Below are 20,700 nucleotides of genomic sequence, written 5' to 3' on the forward strand. Positions count from 1 at the left end.
TTGTTGTTGTTGTTACTGTAGCACAGTAGGTCTTGCTGTTAACTATTTGAGCCCACCCAGGGACAAATGTGGGCGGGGGGGTGGACTAGATGACTCTGGGGGTCCCTTCCACCTCTACAATTCTCCAATTCTGTACACAGCAGCTGGCTTGCACGAAAGCTCCACCGGCAGTTGCTGAGAGAAACAGCCAGCGAAGGGCGTCCCAGAATAAACCGCTTGGAGGTGGTTGGGTTGGTTGTTGTTGTTTTTTTTAAAAAAGCAATGTATACATTTTGATAATAAATAAATTAAATACCAAGGTGGGGAGAGAAGGTGGAAATCCACTATTATTATTATTATTATTATTATTATTATTATTATTATCATTATGTGCCACACATCTGACTGGGTTGTCCCAGCCACTCTGGGCGGCTCCCAAGAGAATATTAAAAACACAATAAAATATCAAAGATTAACAACTTCCCTATACGGGGCTGCCTTCAGATTGGTCTACCCTGAGTAGCCGGATGTCATCCTGTTTATTTACCATGACAAGTAGTCACCTGACCTGACAGCTCCCTTCCACCCAGGCTAAGCTTATTTGGGGTAGAGATTTTCCGTTGCCACCTCCGAAATCACTTGCTATCTCTTATCTTGATTAGATATCGTTGTTCTCCCTCTTATCAGTTCATTCCCCCTGATGAGATAAAGCTGTTCTCCCCCTTTCTCGAAATCACTGATTCCCAAACTTAACGCCTTTTCTTTCTTTTTAACCCAAAGTGATATTGGTTGCCAAGGAAGCGGATGACCCAATGAAAGACCCTCTGCAGTCTTTGGAAGGGGAAATTGCAGCCTTCTGGGTTCTTCACAGAATTTGTAAGAGCTGGAAGGGACCCAAAGGTCATCTAGATCTCAAACCCTTGTTGGACTCCAACTCCCATCAGCCATGGCCAGTGAAGATGGGACTTATAGTCCAAAAAATCTGGAGAGCCACAGGCCCACCCCTCCCAATTCCATTGTCTATTGAGAAGAAGGGATGTAAAATACAATAAAATTGAATAGCTGATCATCCCATTTCCAGCTGGGCAGATGTGGCCTTGGGCACTCAAAGCCTATGGCTTTACATCTCAGGTTCTCAGTAAATCCGTTAGGTGGCCTGGGGCAAATAGGGAAATGAACCTCCCAGGTTTGGGAATACACCTGACTTTCATTTAAATAACTCCCTTTCTTTGGCAAGGACCACAGCTCAGAGGTAGAGCATCTCATTTCTATGAAGGCTGGGGAACCCTACAGCATGGGTAGGAAAACTAAGGCCCGGGGGCTAGATCCGGCCCAATCGCGTTCTAAATCCGGCCCGTGGACAGTCTGGGAATCAGAGTGTTTTTACATGAGTAGAATGTGTCCTAATAATAATAATAATAATAATAATAATAATAATAATAATTTATTTATACCCCGCCCATCTGGCTGGGTTCCCCCAGCCACTCTGGGCGACTTCCAACAGAACACTGCCTCTCTGGGTTATTTGTGGGGCATAGGAATTCGTTCATTTCCCCCAAAAAAATACAGTCCGTCCCCCCCCCACAAGGTCTGAGGGATGGTGGACTGGCCCACGGCTGAAAAAGGTTGCTGACCCCTGCCCTAGAGAAAGGCTGCCAGTCAGTGTAGGGCAGTACTGACCTTTGAGCTAGATCAGGGGGTCAGCAACCTAAGGCCCGGGGGCTGGATCCGGCCCAATCGCCTTCTCAATCTGGCCCGCGGATGGCCCGCGAATCAGCGTGTTTTTACATGAGTAGAATGTGTCCTTTTATTTAAAATGCACATCTGGGTTATTTGTGGGGCCTGCCTGGTGTTTTTACATGGGTAGAATGTGTCCTTTTATTTAAAATGCACATCTGGGTTATTTGTGGGGCATAGGAATTCGTTCATATTTTTTTCATAATATAGTCCGGCCCACCACATGGTCCGAGGGACGGTGGACTGGCCCACGGCTGAAAAAGGTTGCTGACCCCTGACCTAGATGGAACCCCAAATTGATGTCCTCCTTCTCCACCCCTCCCTATAGTAAGATATTGTCTAGTCCCCCCCCCCCCCCGCTCAGGTCCCATTGCAATCAATTTAATTCACTTTAATAATAATTCAATTTAATTCTTAAGTTGAGCAGGGTATTCCCCCCCACCCCCCGCACAGGCAAATAATTACTGCAGGATTTTTTCCCTCCGCATAGAAGACTGTACCAAACTGGTTCCTGCCCATTGTGATCACCAGTGTGTCTACATGAATTGGCTGATTTAAAGGGATCTCTTCCTAGGGATCCCCCCTGCTCTTTTTTCTATTGGTTCAGATCACCCCTCAGCCCCATGGAGGGAAGGCAGGATATAAAAGGGAAAAGGAGGATAAATTTCTGTTTTCAAAAAGGGCCACGGAACAATTTTCTACCTAGAAGAGGCTTGGCCAACGGAATAAAAAAAAAGAATATGGACTCTCCACTAATTTAAAGCAATATTAAAGGCTAGTTAGGGATGCATTAATATCTGCTTTTTTCTTCGCAATTATGTAAGTTTTAAAAAAGCTGACTACCCTCTACTGGAGGCAGGTCACATGACAGAAATGATGGTCTAGCTTTATTTAGGAAGGTTTCCCCCACCAGGCAACAGTCTGGGATACAAAATTATTGTGACATTAACTAGGCAATGTTGCTATGAAGTTTAGCGTCTATAACACTAAAAGCAATTGTGTCCTGCTATTAGTTGCTTAGATTCTTAACCTGCTCCAGAACACCTGAACTAGGTAGGGGAGCAGGGAGTTATTGACTTAGGGGTCCCCCTTAAGTTTCAATTATTTCAACGTCCAAAAATGCACTTTTGGGTAATCCACAAGGAATCTGTGAACATCCAGTGGTTTGCTTGGGGTTTTTCTGCTGGGGGAGGGTGTGGACAGCAAACTAGGATCCTGATAACATTACGGGCTTTTATAAGAGCACCCTGAGAACTTCGAATGAAGGGCAGTATTATTATTATAATAATGACTTTATTTTGGCTGAATCCTGCCCATTGTGATCACAAGTGTGTCTGCATGAATTGGCTCATTTAAATGGATCTCTTTCTAAGGAACCTTTGGAACTTGTAAACCACATGATGGCCGCTACATATCAAAATCAAAATCTCAAATACTACATATATATATAGAGAGAGAGAGGACCAATTGATGCCTCAACAAACTGAAATGCAGAAGTCTTTCAACACATTTTCAACAAAATCTGCCCTGGTGGTGGGAAGGCAATTTAAGCATCTATGAATGCAAAAAAAAACTGGAAATACCACCCCAAAACTGGTGACGTTTTTGAAAACATTTTTCATTATTTTAATTTATCATGGTCTCAGTACCTGAATAGGAACCTCCAAAACTATTTTTATATTTAATTGTAAAATAAGTATGTGTGTATATATACACACACATATATATACTTATTTTACAATTAACTATAAAACTATAAAAATAGTTATATATATATAAACTGAGGGTATTTCATCTTTAAACACATGCAATTTGATAAATAGTAGGGTAAGAACATTTATCACGACCCACAATAATATAATTCAATATTTGCACATTCTGTTTGTTTTGATCCCCAAACCAAACAGGAAGCAGTTTCTATTCTCTTCCCCCCCACATTTGGCCAACTAGCTGAATTCTCCCTCGCTACCCGATAACCCACTGGTTTCAATTCATAGAAAAAAGAAAAACCCAGCTACGTCTCTCCATCCTTTGCCTACCAAGAACCAACTCAGTGATGCCCATCACCCAAGTTTCCTCCAAAACTGAAAACTGACAAAAAAGGGGGGGGGAATCTTGCAAATCCACTTACTGGGGTACCCGACGGCCGAATGTAGCAAGTCCATGCCTGGCCCGGCCAAGGTGAGGCCGTTGACTGCATAATGTGGTTGCTTGATGTAGGACATCATGCTCAGAAGGTTGGGGTCCCCAAAGATCTCGCTGGGGAGAGAGGTCTTCTGCTGGTGGTGCTGCTCCTTCGCTCTTGCTTCTGGCTGGCTGGCTGGAAGCCTCCTAGGTCACCCTGGTCCTCCACTCAGAACCCAAGGGCAGCTGGAACTGCAGTCAGGAGGCAAAGACAGACAAGACCAGGAGTTTAGTGGCCGCCTCCCCAAGGAGGGAGAGGTGGGGAGGAGAGGGAGGTTGACCAATGGCAAGCGAGAGGAGACACCACACCTTTCTGGTGTCCTTCTGGGCTAACCCTCCAGAGGTGCTCCTCACAAGGAGGACTCTTTGACTGCTCTGCAAAGCCTAGAACCTCACTGGCAGCCGAATAAATAAATAAACTACAGGGGTTTCTGTATCCTTTGGATTACGGGATGGGGTGCCTTATTCTTCCCCACTCTGTATACTGCCTACTTCCCCCACCCCCTTTTTAATTTGAATTGCACATTACCATACAGTCAGTAATGATACAGAGAGGGGTTTTTTGGGGGGGGGGTAGACTGGGATTTTAGCAACTCAAAAGGGGGGTCTAATGGGTACCAACAGGCCATCAGGCCCATGCTTTTGAGGGTCTATTATTACCTAAATGAGCAGGTTAAGTCAACACATTAAGGACTCCCAGTGGTGCCTTGGGTTTTTGGAGGGGGGAAAAGATTCTGGAGACAGGGAAGGATTCTGCACGGCTCTTGGTAGAAGTTTGGCCTCTCAAATGCAATACTTTGCAACATACAGCAGTTCTCTTGCTTCCCTCCTCCTGAAAATAGTTTTCTCCCTCAAACTTCTGAGGGGTTTGTTTTTGTTTTTGTTTATAAAAAGGAAGCACACAATTCTAAGGGAACTGAGTGTAAACATATACAAAACATTGTGTGGCGCAGCGGCTGAATGAATCTGAAAGTCCTGAGTTCAAATCCTACCTTAGCCTCATTTCATCCATTCCCCTGCCCAGTCCACTACAGCATGGTGATAAGAATACTGACCTACCCTTCAGGATTATTGTAAATTTGACTGATACACACACACACACACACACACACACACACACACACACACAAATATACGGTGCCATTTATATGCTAAGCATTGTTATACTAATTTACCTGTCAGTTTAAATTTAGGATGAAACTTTTAGCCTTCCTAATCTAGTGTGTATATGTATATTCTCATTGTTTGTGGAATGTTCTCCCCAGGGAAACTCGCTTGGCACCTTCATTAAATATCTTTAGGTAGCAGGCGAAGTTTCTCTATAACCAGGCTTTTGGCTGATTAACACACTATGACCTTTTAAATGTGTTGGGGGGGTGGTATTGCTCTTGGTTTTGCTTTATTATGTATTCTGCGTTCTCATTTTGTATTTTTCATGCCGTGAACCGCCCTGTGGTCTTCAGACGAAAGGCAGCCACGCCAATTTTTGAAAATAATATTTAGGACTTGGTTAGGGCTCACGGGGGTGCAGCACAAGGACTCAGCTGCACCACAAGTAAGGACGAGCATGTGCAGAGTGCCTTTTGCTCTCACCGCATGGTAGCCCAGCACAACAGACCTACAACCCTGAAATCGGGGAGCAAAATGAAATTGCAAGCAGTTCTACATTTCTCAATGTTGAGAACAAGCTAGAACAGTGCAATAAAACAACGGGCCTAATTCTTTGAAATTCTACCAACCCTCCATCAACACCCTTCTGAATTTTTCGGCTCTGGTAAAGCCAGTTTGGGGACCAGCCTTTATCTCTAGAGAATGTTTCGTGATATTCCCTCTCTCTGCCATTGAGAAACCTGAGGCGTGGTTTGGTGGCGGCAGAATTTGCCAACCGCACTTTAACATCGCTTGTTTTGCTTAACCGCCAAGGTTTTATGAGAAGCGGGCCCGTAAATTGTGAATGGATTAGACGAGGATAGATGCTGGGCCTCGCAGGAATGGGTTGCGACAAGCCAGAGAGACAGAGAAAACAAACTTCTCTGCCAAGTGGGAGAGAAAATGGAGTTTTTCATTTCGGTTTTTCCGTCTTCCAAAGGGTACAGAGGAGAGCATACGAAGTGTGTAGGTTTTGTGTGCTGAGGAAAGCCTGGCGCATTTGAAAACGTGACTGCAATTGCCCTAAATCTGGGTTACCTTAGAGTAAAGAGCTATCTCTGGCTGGTAAAAAGGGAGAGGGAAGTAGACACTGAAGCCCCACAGAATCAGCAGGTCTACTTCTCAGCCTGTAGGCGGTAAGCCAGTCATGGACTTTCTAGCCTCGAGTTCTTCAGTGACTGCTGATATTTCCACTACTGCATGGCTTTTGTCCCAGCCGTTCCTGGAGTTGCCACAGACTAAACCTGAGGCCTTCGGTACTCAAAGCAGACAAACAATGGGCCTAGAACATTTTCCCAAAAAAGGATGCCTCTATCCAGGAAAAGGACGCGGGTGGTGCTGTGGGTTAAACCACAGAGCCTAGGACTTGCCGATCAGAAGGTTGGCGGTTCGAATCCCTGCGACGGGGTGAGCTCCCATTGCTCGGTCCCTGCTCCTGCCAACCTAGCAGTTCGAAAGCACGTCAAAGTAGATAAACAGGTACCGCTCCGGCGGAAAGATAAACGGCGTTTCCGTGCGCTGCTCTGGTTCGCCAGAAGCGTCTCAGTCATGCTGGCTACATGACCCAGAAGTTGTACGCCGGCTCCCTCGGCCAATAAAGCGAGATGAGCGCCGTAACCCCAGAGTCGGTCACGACTGGACCTAATGGTCAGGGGTCCCTTTACCTTTTATCCAGGAAAAAGACACGGCTGGGAAAGCCACATTGTCCCCAAAGAACAGGGTAGATGGCCCAACAGGACATCCTCCCCATTCATTGGTCTCTATTTTTGTAGTCCTTATCCTAGAGAAGGACTCACTTCAACAGGAGGAAAAGGGAGACTGGTCTCAGAAAAGGCAGGAGGAGGAGGAGCCACAAAAGATGCTATTAAAGGCCTGTATGGGTACCACTGTCTCACCGCTGAAATTAACAGAGGAGGCAGCAGACACACCAGGCGTTTAAAGCACATCCCTCACAAATAAGAATCCCGGGAACTGTAGTTTGTTAAGGGTGCTGTATCTCTGCCAGGGTAAACTACTGTTCCCAGAATTTGGGATGCTGTGTATGCAGCCAGAATCCCTGGCTGCCCGTGAAATCCTAAACTGGGTGGCCAGATACCCCCTTAGCTGAAAAACTTGCTGGTGCCAACTGAGTAGCAAGAGTGCCCAGTTGCAGAGCCGAGAGACCCAGGTTCAAGTCTCGGTTTCAGTGGGCAGGCAGAAGTAGCGTTGAGGGCATCACTCTTGGTCGTTCACAGCTTCTTGCATTTGCAAAACAGGAATAGCTGGGAACCTGTAATACCACTCTCTCAGTGTGAGAAGGGAAATAACGGACATAATAAAAGTCCGGCGCCCTGATCTTGCAGCGGCTAAGGAGATGCCTCTGAGAAAGCCTTATCTCCCATGATTTTACCTCAGTCGGTAGAGCGTGAGACTCTTAATCTCAGGGTTGTGGGTTCGAGCCCCACGCTGGCAAAAGATTCCTACATTGCAGGGGGTTGGACTAGATGACCCTTGTGGGTCCCTTTCTGCGTTTCTTTGCCTAATCCTCTTTTAAAGCCATTCAGGTTGTCGGCCATCGCTGGCTGCTTCCTGCGGAAGGCAGTTCCGCAGTTTAGCTAGGCGTTGCGTGCAGAACTACAGCTTTTATAATTTTCTCTCTCCTTCTGCTTTTAACATAGCCAATCAGAAAGACAGACAGAAGGCGGGAGGGGGAATCGAGGACGTTCAAAATATCATCGGCATCAGCGGATGTCTGGTCTGCAGCTGGATCCACGGAGGTTTAGGTGCAACCTAGGTTTCTCTGGGATGCATTTCCGGAATTGGGAAAGTCTAGCTATGGGACACACATAGTACTGGGGGAGATACAGTGAAGAGAACCATTTCTCTGTCCCACCAGAAGACTCTCCCTCCCCAGGTTTCCTTTGTTCCTAAATCCATCAGGGAATCAATCACTAATGATAATGGGCTTGGAAGATGCTGACCATCTTCTCCCTTTTGTTTGGCTAGCTCTCCTGCTGCTTATTCCTTTTCCCCACCTTAACCGCATCCCTCCAGCTTTAGATTTCCAACTCCAGAGGCAAACAATGAAGAGGTTATAGAAAAGGGAGCCCACCGCCCTTATCTCTGTTCTATCCTGTTTTCCTTTAAACCAATTCGTGGCCCATGAACCTATTGTTCAAATCACGAATCGTTATGTGCCAGGCGTTGCTGCAGATCTATTTATTGCAAACATAAACGTGAGGAGACTTGGCCTATTTATTGCCACCATTTCTTATTCCTATGGTCTTTATTTGTAAAAAAAACACCCATAAAGTTATTCAAAGAAGGAGAAGGGGTAGAACAAGCAGCTCTCAAATCTATAGCACGGCAAAGTCAAATGGCAAGTTTGCAGAGAATTCCCTCACACAGTTATTTGTCCCTGCAAATAGCTTCCCTTCCAATTAAGAGGTGTGGGTTGACCTTGTAAACAAAGAAAGGAACTGAATGGTGACACACATACACAACTACACACCTACACAAAAAGTGACAGACAGGCACTTATATGCTTTTCAACACCTTAGATAAGATATCTAGAGAAGGAAGACTAAGGATGGTTTGGGGACAAAACGTGCTTTCCTATCTGATCAGAGGCTTTCACTTAAAGAGAAATTTTCCCCCCTAAATTTTGACAGTCAAGAAGATGCTATAATGTTGCCTCATGACTTATCAACACCCGAACTGCCTTTTGTGCACTTGAATGAAACTGATCTACATCTATTGTTTTAATTATTATTTTTAAATTTTCTATGCCGCTCTTCATTTGAAGATCGCAGGGCGGTTTACCGTATAAAAACACAAAAATTATGCCATAGTGATAAACAATAACACCTCTCCATAGTTATTCTTCGCTATCATTTCTTAAATTTCTCCAGTTATTCTTCTCCGGTTTTTGAAATCTACTCCAAATAATTTCCCCGGGGGAATTTAAACAGCTTGAAACAGGTGTAAATTTATTGGTTGCAAAGCACATACCCAGATAATAATAATAATAATATAATAAATTTTTATTTATACCCCGACCAGAGCCGGGCTCAGGGTGGCTAGCACCAATAAAATTTCAGTAAAAACATAATAACAATTAAAATAATGGAAAAGGTCTGTAAAAAACTGGAAAAGTCGAATGGTTAACAGGGGTGGATATTGAGTTTTGATTATGTTGGATGAATAGCAAGCTCTCCACAGAACCTTCATTTCTATTGTCTGAACAAATAACCTGCTCTGACCACAAGGTGCCTGAAATTTGGCCTCATACCGCAGTAACAGAATTCATTAAGAGGTACAGACAAAAAGATGTCTTTAGCATTGCTTTAAAAAAATGCCCCTTTGACGTTTAATTAAGCAATGTGTTCTCCATTCAAAAAAGCTGGCCCGGAGTAGGACACAGCTAGATTCCTTGATAATTGTAATGGGATATTTTCCTCTTCCAAAACACCCAATATGTTGTTGTTGTTGTTGTTGTTGTTGTTGTTGTTGTTGTTGTTGTTGTTGTTGTTGTTGTTTTGTGGCACAACACATTCTAAATCTGCAGTCCTATGCCCACTTACCTGGGACTCAGGAGTTAAGTTTTACTGAACTCAAACTTGCTTCTTAGCAAGCAGGCATAGGCGGAACAAGCTGCGTGGCCCAATTTGCTCGCGTTTAATTCATTTATGTTCTCCATCAAGTTAACACCCTGCCTATCTGGTCTCAACCAGGAACCGCTGGGGTGGCTAATTCAGAAGAGAGCAACCTTAATACTTGATATGAGCAGGGAGACGGGCTGCTCAGGATTTTCTGGCCGCCTGAGGGGTCCTCAAAGTTTCCCCCCTCTGGCTACAGCCTCTCCTGGTTTGTGGGAAGCAGACTTTAGGGGGTTCCCAAACTGTGGTTTGCAGACCACCAGTGGCCTGTGATAGCCTCATTCAGGCTGTCTGTGAAGAACCCTCACGATCGGAGTTCCATGGAATTCAAACTGCAATACAGCAAAATGCAATAGAAGAAGCACTAAAAATGAAATTAAAAACCATACGGTATCTGTTTGACTGTGGAAGATGCTGGAATCTCCTTTCCTGGAGGTTTTTTAGCAGAAGCTGCCAGGGATGCTTTAGTTGTGAGTCTGGGCTAACCCATGATGTTGTTTCAAGGGCCGTGGCAGAATAATAATAATAATAATAATAATAATAATAATAATAATGTAGTGTTTTGGACACTCGAGGTGCAATAAATAAATTTCTGTTCCCTCTGCTTCCAGTGTTCAAGGATGGTAGTGCTGTTCTCTCTGCAGTTAATCGTTCTCACCCTTGCACAGGGAAAAGGAATTTGGCAAGGTTGCAGAAGCCTTTCAGGCGGAGGCAAACCTGAAGAGACTCCCCCCAAAAAACAGTCCAATGCGGACGGTGTGCCCTCTTGGGGGCCACAGAATGCTGGAAGACCGTTTTAGGTTTGCGTTTTTGGAGAAGGGGGTGGGGAAGAGGACAGCTAGATGGGAAACAGGACAGAATGTAGCGTCATGAGCCAAGGCACAGCCAACGAAAGCGTCCCCGTGCTGCAACATTTTGTTGCAGCTCCCATCCATTGCCGTGAATGCTCTCTGAATCAGGTTACCAGATTTTTTTCAATGAATCCAGGGACACTTTTCAACTTCCTACTAAATAGATGGATTTTGTCAAGGGGACTGATCTGTAAATCCAGGAACGGTCCCTGGGAAACGGGAAAGTCTGGTAATCTTATATTTGACATTTGAGGGGTAAGGGATGGTGGTGGGCAAAAGAAGTATCTGTGGGATTGAATGTGGGTATGTATGAATATTTTTAAGGATTGTATGAAATGTATGTTTGTATATTCGTAACATTAAAAAAAAAAGACGATGGTAACCTTATATTTGAATCCCTGCCAGAAACTCTATAGCTTCACACGTCTATATTGATAGCCTTGATAATCAAATAAAAAGGACTAAGGTTTCAATAATAATAATAATAATAATAATAATAATAATAATAATTGTGCTCTTCTTTATTTGTTTGTTTGTTGTGTTCAAGCAAAAGCCTAAAGGGGCTTGTGTTTCACCTGATAGCATGGGTATATATAAGATAAAGGAATTATATTTTCCCCAAAGCCTAAACATACTTACCTGGAGGGCACCCACATTGAACTCAATGGTTGTTTCACAGGTTTGCTCTGTTAAACTCTTTAGGATAGATTAATATTTACATGTGCAGGATTGCCCTGTTAAACTCCTTTAGAAAGAGCGTTGGAAAACGAGCATAGGATTTGCCAATCTGGATAATCTAAATGCTGAATTCTTTTTCGTTATCTATGTTCCCCTTTTATTTATTTCCTTTTATTTCAGCAAGAACAGCTTAAAATGAATTTAGTTTTTTTTTAAAAAAAAACCATTAAGAAATGGGCGTTTTTTTCCCCTTAAAGGCCAATTTTAACTGATTTGTTTTTTATTAGGAAACAACAGCAAAAAAAGAAAAAGGAAGGTCTAATATCTGTGTACAAATGCTTGAAATCCAGAAAGATATGAGCTTCTTAATGTAAGGAAACTGATAAACCTCTCTTTGGCTTAATGAAATATGCAAGTCTGAAGAGGTTTTGAGTGGGCAGATGGTGTTTTGCCCCAGATATTTTCCCATTTAAAATGTTGTCATCTCTTTGCAGTGTCTCGGATTATAGATTTATATAGCGGCAGGAAGAATGCAGTGAGAATCCTTTGAAACAAACAAACAAAAAGCTTTGGTTGCTGTTGTTATTTTTATACAAATCAGATCAAGACAATCCTTTAAAATAGTCTCTCTCTGCGTGTACCACATACATTGACTAAAAAATAAAAGTAAAATCAAGTTTTAAACATTTTCCTTTTAAAAAAACCCCCACAGAGCTCCTCCACATTCATTAAATGCTTATAATTATCAGAGAAACACTGGATTTTATTTATTTGTTGTTGTTGTTGTTCTAAATTCTTTAAAATAATTTCAAAAAAAGCTGAAAACACAATCTACATCGACCCAAACTTGGGGGTTCTTTTTGAAGAACAATGTGAACAACCCCTCAAAATATATTGTTAGTGCAGCCATTTTATCTAATTCTTAATTTTAAAAGTGAGATTATACTTGTTTTAATCTGTAGGGTCTGCTTGAAATGTTGCTTTGACGGTCAATACTTTGAAAAAAGATGATTGAAACTGAATCAACCACCTTTCACTGATTTTATGTTTATACATACACTGTATACACTTTGAAACATTATTTAGAAAACTCCATAGGCTTTTACATCTATCTCTCTGATTGCAACTATTGCTACCCTTCCAGCTTAGCTATAAATGTGCTTCCCAGCCGTCAAATGAGACGAAATGCCAATACTGTAACAGAAGCTGAATATACACTACGCATCTCTAGATACGACATTGATGGTTGTTAGCGAACTCTGCAGAGTAGTTTGACAGAGGTCAATTCCTTCCCCCATTTATCACATAAAATATGCCAACATTTCTCAGGTTAAATCTCATTATGTCTTGTTTTCAGAACACGGTAAAAGAGGGAAATTAAATGTGGACAACATCTTTACAGCTTAGACTACAAAACTGAAGAAAAGGCAATTATATTTATATCTCAAATGGTGCAATTAAAGAAAGCAACACATGTAAAAGTTTCATTATATTGTGTGCCACCCCTGCATCGAACTTAGTGAAATTAAGTTTTGCCACTGTGGCAAATCTTCCACGGGATACACACACAATGGAAAACGCAGATCTATTTGCGGCTTTAGCAAGATGGCCAGACTGTTTGCTGCAGTGGGAGATCCACGGTTTCTAGAGAGGACACCCAAAAGAGGTAAAATGGTGACTTTCCAAGATGGGGCTTCCAAATCGCCTGGGATTCTTTTGACGAGGCGGCATGGGGAGAATGAAAAATTTCAGGTGGACATTGAGATTATAAATGGCCAAAGACACCTTGGCTGGATTGCAAGACAGTTGAAGGCACTCCTTGTATGGTTGGAAAATTCCTAGGTCAACTCACATCAGGGCAACAATAACCATCTCTCCCACTTAACTTCGGTTCTTACCTACATGGCCAACTAACATCCGTTGAATTTCCGCAATAGTGGCACAATGCCCTGACTTTTCTCATTCGCACACAAGCACACAAGCTTTATTTTTTGGGTGGGATGGGGGAATCTGCCTTACCTTCTCCCGAGAGCAGTTCCGGTGCCCAGGTGTCCAGACCAGGAGCCTCCGGGTACCTCTGCAAGGAAGCATAACAGAGATTTGTTCTGGAGATGGATCAAATGAGGAAAAACCAAGGGCAGCTTCCTTCTTCCCAACCCCAGGAAACCACAAAAAATAACCCCGGCTAGAAAGAGCAAAATGTGTTAAAAGGATAACCCAGAAGTGATACAGTGGGAGATCCCTATAATCTGTAATAAAAAGAGAAGCTTAACCTGAATTGAAAAGAGATTTAGAGCTGGGTAAGAGATTCTGCAGCCCAGGACTTCTCTGGGCATTTAGATCCGAAGGTTTGGGATTTTCTCCTCTTAAGCCCTGGAGAAACAAGGGGGGGGGGGCAGTGGTGGTGGCAACAGCAGCAGCAACAGCAGTGGTGGTGGCTGGTGAGGGAGAGTTTTCTCAAAAACAATTTGGTGCGCTGTGCTGCAAGCTCCATTCTTAGATCCTGGGCCTCACATGACTGGTATTATAGGAACACTCTTGTAGATTAATAAACAAGGGAGGGATGGCTTCGTTGAGTTTTCTTTAAGGGCAGTTGAATATCCCAGGTTCCCTTCGACGGTGTGCAGGTTTATGGGCTGACGTGAAGGATAAAAATGATTTGAATCAGGGAATTTCGCAAGCAGATACCCAGACAGACACACAAACACACAACCAACACACTTCTGGGGAATACTGCAAATCAACGGGGAGCAGGCTAACAGAAAGAAGGAGAAACTCACACAGAGAGACTTTCTACCTCCAAACTTTTCATGTTGGTGACACACTTTTTTTAGACATGCATCATTTCGCGACACCGCCATTCAGTTTTACTAGCAACGTAACCCCTTCGCAGCCCCGGGAGGAGTGTTCACGCGACACACCGACACACTGCAGCCAACACACTCATGTGTTGTGATACACAGTTTGGAATGCTCTGTTCTGTCTTCTTGCCCGAAAGCAGGCATGTACGACTGATATGTTTTGGTTCAGGCACATGGGTCAAAGAGTGGGAAGATGTCGAAATCAGAAAAAGGCGGTCAGGTCTTTTCCATTGCTATTTTCCCTCCTCCTTGAATTCATTTTATTTCTTCCCAACACACACAGACACACACACACACACACAGAGAGAGAGAGAGAGAGAGAGAGAGAGACCTAACAACAGACATTTGTGCTTTTTGCTCCAACAAATCTCTTAAACTATGGGTTAGATTTTCAAAAACAACACCAAGATTCCCAAACTCTTTCATCCTCCAGCAGAATGACCAGATGCAAAAGAAGGCAGCAGGCTTCTGAATAATCAACAGGTGTGTAGAGAATTATGGCCGCTTCTTGGGTCTATGGGCTCCCTCACCACCACCTTTTCCATTTGGCCATGTAAGATCTTCTACGGAACGTGCCCCGAGCCAAGAAATGGCACCGCGGCTGTTAATGTCTCACCCCCCTTCCACACACACCTTGCCTGCGTTATCAGGTGATTGCCAGCCTGGGCGTGTAACATAACCTTATATTTCTAATATTTACTCTGATCACTTGGAGAAGGGCTCTATGTATGTGGGAAGCTTGCTTGGAATGCTGGCTTATTGACTGGGGTGATAAAAAATACATAGCTGCACTGGGTCTCTCGTTTTCATTCTGCAGTGCCTAAGGTGTTGAACAAAGTCTTGATTCAGGGAAGGTGGAGAATACAGGAAAGGTAGGTTTCCACCTTTCAAACTGGCCCTCTGGGCATAAATGACTGAGGCACAGGATAAACTTGCCAGTATCGATCACCTGGGGCTCTGTGTCTGCTCTAGGCTGGACCAGGACTGCATCCTGCACAGCTACCAGATTGGTTTTTATTATCGGGCTGCCCTGTTTTACTAGCCTGTCTATATATAAGCATATCTGTCACCTTCCAAGTGCACATTACATGATGCTCAAGCCACCAGTTGGCAACTGTATTGCATTTGAAATCCTTTTATACGGGAGAGGTTATATTTTCTGAGAATCCTCCAGAAAAACAATCTCTCAAAGGACCTGTTGATGGCATTTTACCATTGTACTGTTGAGAGTGTATTAACTTATGGTCAGTGTGTGTGGTTTGGGAGCTGCACGGCCAGGGAAAAAACAATGCTGTCCAGGGTTGTAAAGACTGCGAAGAGAATAATTGGGTGCACTCTTCCCACCTTGGATCAAATCTATGCTTCCAGGTGCCATAAGAAAGCTGCAGAGATAGTGCAGGATAGTGCACAGCCCGGAAATTATCTCTTTCAGCTTCTGCCTTCTGGAAGAAGGTACAGGGTTATAAAGACTAGGACTAGCCACCTGAGAACCAGTTTCTATCCAAATGCCATTTTGGTTTTAAATGCAGTGTAAGGTAGTCTCTATGGGAGTATATTGTATTTAATTATGGGGTATCAGAGTTTTTAGGGGGCTAACCAGGCTGGGATAGCTGGGATAGCAGGCTTGTTGGTTTTGAATGTCTGATGTAGATTTTTTCAATTTCGTTGTTCTGTATGGGACAATGACAATAAATATTATTGTATTGTATTGTATCGTATTGTTTATCTCTGTCCTCATACTGTATAGGTCTCTCTCTCTCTCTCTCTCTCTCTCTCTGTGTGTGTGTGTGTGTGTGTGTGTGTGTGTGTGTAAATATAACTGTTTTAACTTTTTATATATGAAACATTTTACGCAAGTTCTTGCATTGGGAAATTCTTCATAGGAAGTGGTTCCTCAATGAATAAAATAACAAATAAGCCCCTTGTCGTGGCAGCTTTTTCTCAGAAACAAGAAACTTCCTACATTATCATGATCCTATTTATTTCTACCCAGTCCTTCTCCCTGACGGGACTCAAGGCAGCTTACAGATAAAAACAAGAACTACTAAAACACACACCGGGGGGCAGGGGGCGGAGAGAATACATTAAATATATCAACTGTGTTGCATTAAGTGAAAACTCAGAAATTGGTGTGTCACATAAATACATCTACAAATAATTCCGCTTTCCCCATCCTGAAATATTAAGCTTCTAAACAAACTGAAAGCTTAATGGACAGGGGGGTTGCTAAGTTGACCTCGAAAGATGCAGAAAACCAAGCAAATGGCAACGGATATTTTTTATTGAGTCAACTTAGATTTGTGTAGAGTAGGAGCAGGCAGACTTCAAGCGAATGGGATCTATTTTTTCTTTCTCTTAGCACCCGAAGCCCAACAGCTGGAGCCGAGTGCGAAAGAGAGGTTTCAAAAGAGGAATAGGCATACACTTAGAACGAAGTAACGCAATGCTCAATGCACCTGAGCCCAGGATTTCATTTCCATTGCCCGAATTGTGCTTACGGCACTGCACACACACAAAACGATTTGGTCCATGAGTCTATCCTCTCAAGCTTCCTTCATTTCAGTAGCCTAATTTGGGGAGGAAAGTTGCTGCTTTTGTTAACCAGCTAAAAGTCAGAAATCCTTTGTAATCTACTGCAAATCACGCAGAGCGCTGTCAGTAGATCCAGACCTACCCTCAGCCCCCCACCCCAGTTTTCAAGGTCATGGGATTGAGAAGTCCATTTTTCCCCTTTGCAAAAAGAAGTGACGCGATGTTTTAAATAAATATTTGCTTAATGTGTTTTAGGAATCTTTGTTTCTTGGAGTATTTTTTTTTAAATATGCATGATCGTTAGTGTAAAAATATATTAAAAATGCACAGGCACAATCCAGTCAAAATTAAGGAAAAAGGTGATTTAGGGGGAGAGGGAGAGTTTAGTATGTACTTAGCTAACTCGCTGAAATGGGATATGTACTTAACTTTAGCTGGATCATGCCCTATAATTGCAAAATCAGCGGGAGCGTGGCTTTAAAATTGGGCCACTCAAATAGAACTGAAAGCAACTTATTTTCTTCTGAGCAAGCGTATTTTACATCCAGGATGTAATTACTCTTTTTAGGCTGCATACAAACTATACCTCTGAAGCACATTCAAAGCACATTTTCCCCCTTCAAAGAATTCTGGGTGTTAGAAATGGCAACTCGGCAAAGGATAAACCACAGTGCCCAGAATTCTTTGAGGGGGAAATGTGCTTCGAATGTGTTTTAAAGGTATAATTACGACACAGCAGTCTTACAAAGCTGTGGCTTAAAATTTTAACTAAGTTGTTTTGATGCGAGCAAAATGAAATGTTTACAAAAACAACAATGGCTAAACCTGTAGTTATGATCTTTGTATTTAAAATAAAATTCACAGTTTTGCACATCTGACGTATCTACAGTGGTACCTCTGGTTACTTAATTCGTTCCGGAGGTTCGTTCTTAACCTGAAGCACCACTTTAGCTAATGGGGCCTCCTGCTGCTGCGCCACCGCAGCCGTGCGATTTCTGTTCTCATCCTGAAGCAAAGTTCTTAACCCGAGGTACTATTTCTGGGTTAGCGGAGTCTGTAACCTGAAGCATATGTAACCTGAAGCGTATGTAACCTGAGGTACCACTGTATTCTGCTTCTCTACAAGGATATAGAAAAGCAAAACAAACAGTGAGATAGGATACTCTGGCAATTTACCCCTTCTACTTAAAAAAATCTGATCCCGGTTTTAATTTTAAAGGGGGAGAATCTTAAAATACAGTTTTTAAAAAAATCCTGATAACCATGTGATTTTATTTCCACATAACTGAAGCATCCCTTAGAAGCCATACTTGAAAAGTCCATTGAAACCAATGGACCTTACTTCTAAGTAAACATGAATATGATTGACATTGGGGAGCAAATATAGTTCTCTGTTTCCTTATTCCTTATACGGGGAGCAAACATGTATTTGCCCTAGGTCTGTCCCAGCCTCTAAACCCCCAACATATTACAGAAGCATCTTTTATTCCGTTGTAGCTTGTCCTCAATAAAAAAACCCCTCCCTTTTTCCTTTACATAGAAGGACTACTGCCCCTGTTATCTGGAGAGAGAAAAAGGAAAACTAAGGAGCATCTGCAGCAAGCAAAATGAGAGGAGATTAAGGACATTTGAAACATCCCATTAAAGAGTACATAAAGGACCCAAAAATTTCACTGAAGAGCTCTTGGATAGTTCTCCAGAAATTACTCTCTTAAGAAGCTTAGAATCAGGAAAGAAGTTCAAGATGCAATTCCCAACAGCTCCTGGCAGAAATAGGATTCTACTCTCCCCCTCCCTCCAGCTTGCCTTTCAAATTCACTTTGCAAAAGGATTTGATTTTCTTTTTGCAATTTTGCAATCAAGATTGGCAGCGGCTAAGAAAGGAAAGATGGCGGACGCCCTCTAAGAGTTGACTAGTTGGAATTCGGGAGCAAATTGGTAAAAGGAAGAATTGGGGTGATGGCACCGGAAGTGGTATAATCCGGCGCCCATTGAGACACCCACCCCCTTTATGCAAGTGGAAACAAGAAATCTATCTATCTAGGAGTACGACAAGGCTGTATATTGTCTCCCTGCTTATTTAACTTATATGCAGAATTCATCATGCGAAAGGCTGGGCTGGATGAATCCCAAGCCAGAATTAAGATTGCCGGAAGAAATATCAACAAACTCAGATATGCAGATGACACAACCTTGATGGCAGAAAGTGAGGAGGAATTAAAGAACCTTTTAATGAGGGTGGAGAGCGCAAAATATGGTCTGAAGCTCAACATAAAATAAACTAAGATCATGGCCACTGGTCCCATCACCTCCTGGCAAATAGAAGGGGAAGAAATGGAGGCAGTGAGAGATTTTACTTTCTTGGGCTCCATGATCACTGCAGATGGTGACAGCAGTCACGAAATTAAAAGACGCCTGCTTCTTGGGAGAAAAGCAATGACAAACCTAGACAGCATCTTAAAAAGCAGAGACATCACCTTGCCAACAAAGGTCCGTATAGTTCAAGCTATGGTTTTCCCACTAGTGATGTATGGAAGTGAGAGCTGGACCATAAAGAAGGCTGATCGCCAAAGAATGGATGCTTTTGAATTAGGGTGCTGGAGGAGACTCTTGAGAGTCCCATGGACTGCAAGAAGATCCAACCTATCCATTCTGAAGGAAATCAGCCCTGAGTGCTCACTCAAAGGACAGATCCTGAAGCGGAGGCTCCAATACTTTGGCCACCTCATGAGAAGAGAAGACTCCCTGGAAAAGACCGTGATGTTGGGAAAGATGGCGGGCACAAGGAGAAGGGGACAACAGAGGACGAGATGGTTTGACAGTGTTCTCGAAGCTATGAACATGAGTTTGACCAAACTGTGGGAGGCAGTGGAAGACAAGAGTGCCTGGCGTGCTCTGGTCCAGGGGGGCACGAAAAGTCGGACATGACTAAACTATCTCTCTCTCTCTCTCTCTCTATCTATCTCTGTCTATCTATCTATCATCTATCTATCTACCTATCTATCTTGCTGGAGCCCAACCTTTACGGTCTTTGACGTTCCCATTAACTGCTCTTTCGGGAACCTCCCCCTTGCTAATTTTGCAGCCAATTTCTCCCCCAATGAGCTTGATGAAATTGGTGGCTGAGCCCCTTAAGCAAAAAGAGTGCCTGGCCCCAAGGAACCTCCAATCTAAGGATAAGCACAGGCCTAACAGATGGCATGAGGCCGGGCGGAGGGGGCGGGGGCGGTTAGCAGGGGGAGGAGAAGAGGGCAGACTGATTCAATGATTGCAGCGTTATTAACAGCGTGCACAGCCCACCAGCTGCCCATTAATTTTTACCCTGGTTTTCTTTACATAATTGCAAGAAGAAAAGTCTTTCATCCGTTCCTCCACAAAGGCAACAGGTTGCAGCTATTCCACCAGGTTGCGGAGGTTGTTGACTTTGTTGTGCCAGGTAGAGGTGATGGAAAGCTCGCTGGATGCTTCTACATATGGACGGTTTTGAAGAAGTCCATCTATATTGATTACAATAAAACCTAACGTATTGCAAAGATGAATGGGATCCTAAGCTGGTTTAATAGTCATTGTTCTCTCTCTCTCTCTCTCTCTCTCTCTCTCTCTCACACACACACACACACACACACACCCTCTTGGAATTATAATTTTGCAAAGCAGCCAGGAAATCTCAACGCCCTCAGAAAACCACAACTGCAACTCCCAGAATTCCTTGCAGAGTTTACATTTTGTGGCGCAGGTACCTAGCAATTGCAGTACCTTTGCAGGTTTCCTGAGAATCTCCCATTGCTTTCCCACCCCCCCCACCCCCAAGGGAGAGATGTTCATTTTCAAAGGCGGTTTCAGAACAATGTAAAAGGACACCTGCAAGTCATCCGAAAACTATAACTCCCAGGGTTACGTGAGGCCAAGGGGCACTTGCTAAAGCAGTATAAGTTTGTAGCACAGTTACGACACCTGATCAACCAAATTTACATCCTCAGAGCCAATAAAGGAACTCTTAATTTATTTGAGGGTTTACAAAGGAAGCACACAAACAGCCCCCTCCTACTCCAGGGGTTCCCAAACTGTCATTCATGAGCTTCACTCAGGAGC

At 43.3% G+C, this 20,700-nt stretch overlaps 1 protein-coding gene across 2 annotated transcripts in view; it reads right to left on the reverse strand.

The window, feature by feature from the left end:
• The window catches only part of LOC310684587 (homeobox protein otx5), a 69,938-nt gene that overhangs the window by 7,406 nt on the left and 41,832 nt on the right, over window positions 1-20,700 (reverse strand). For both annotated transcript variants that reach the window (XM_083455943.1, XM_083455942.1), the window contains 2 exons: window positions 13,235-13,292; window positions 3,848-4,092 (listed from right to left, as the gene is read on the reverse strand). In XM_083455943.1, the coding sequence (XP_083312069.1) occupies window positions 3,848-3,944 (97 nt within the window). In that variant the 5' untranslated portion in view covers window positions 3,945-4,092; window positions 13,235-13,292. The remainder of the gene's footprint in view (window positions 1-3,847; window positions 4,093-13,234; window positions 13,293-20,700) is intronic.

Source organism: Podarcis tiliguerta (genome assembly GCF_965153285.1).
Source record: "Podarcis tiliguerta genome assembly, chromosome: 8".
NCBI lineage: Eukaryota > Metazoa > Chordata > Lepidosauria > Squamata > Lacertidae > Podarcis > Podarcis tiliguerta.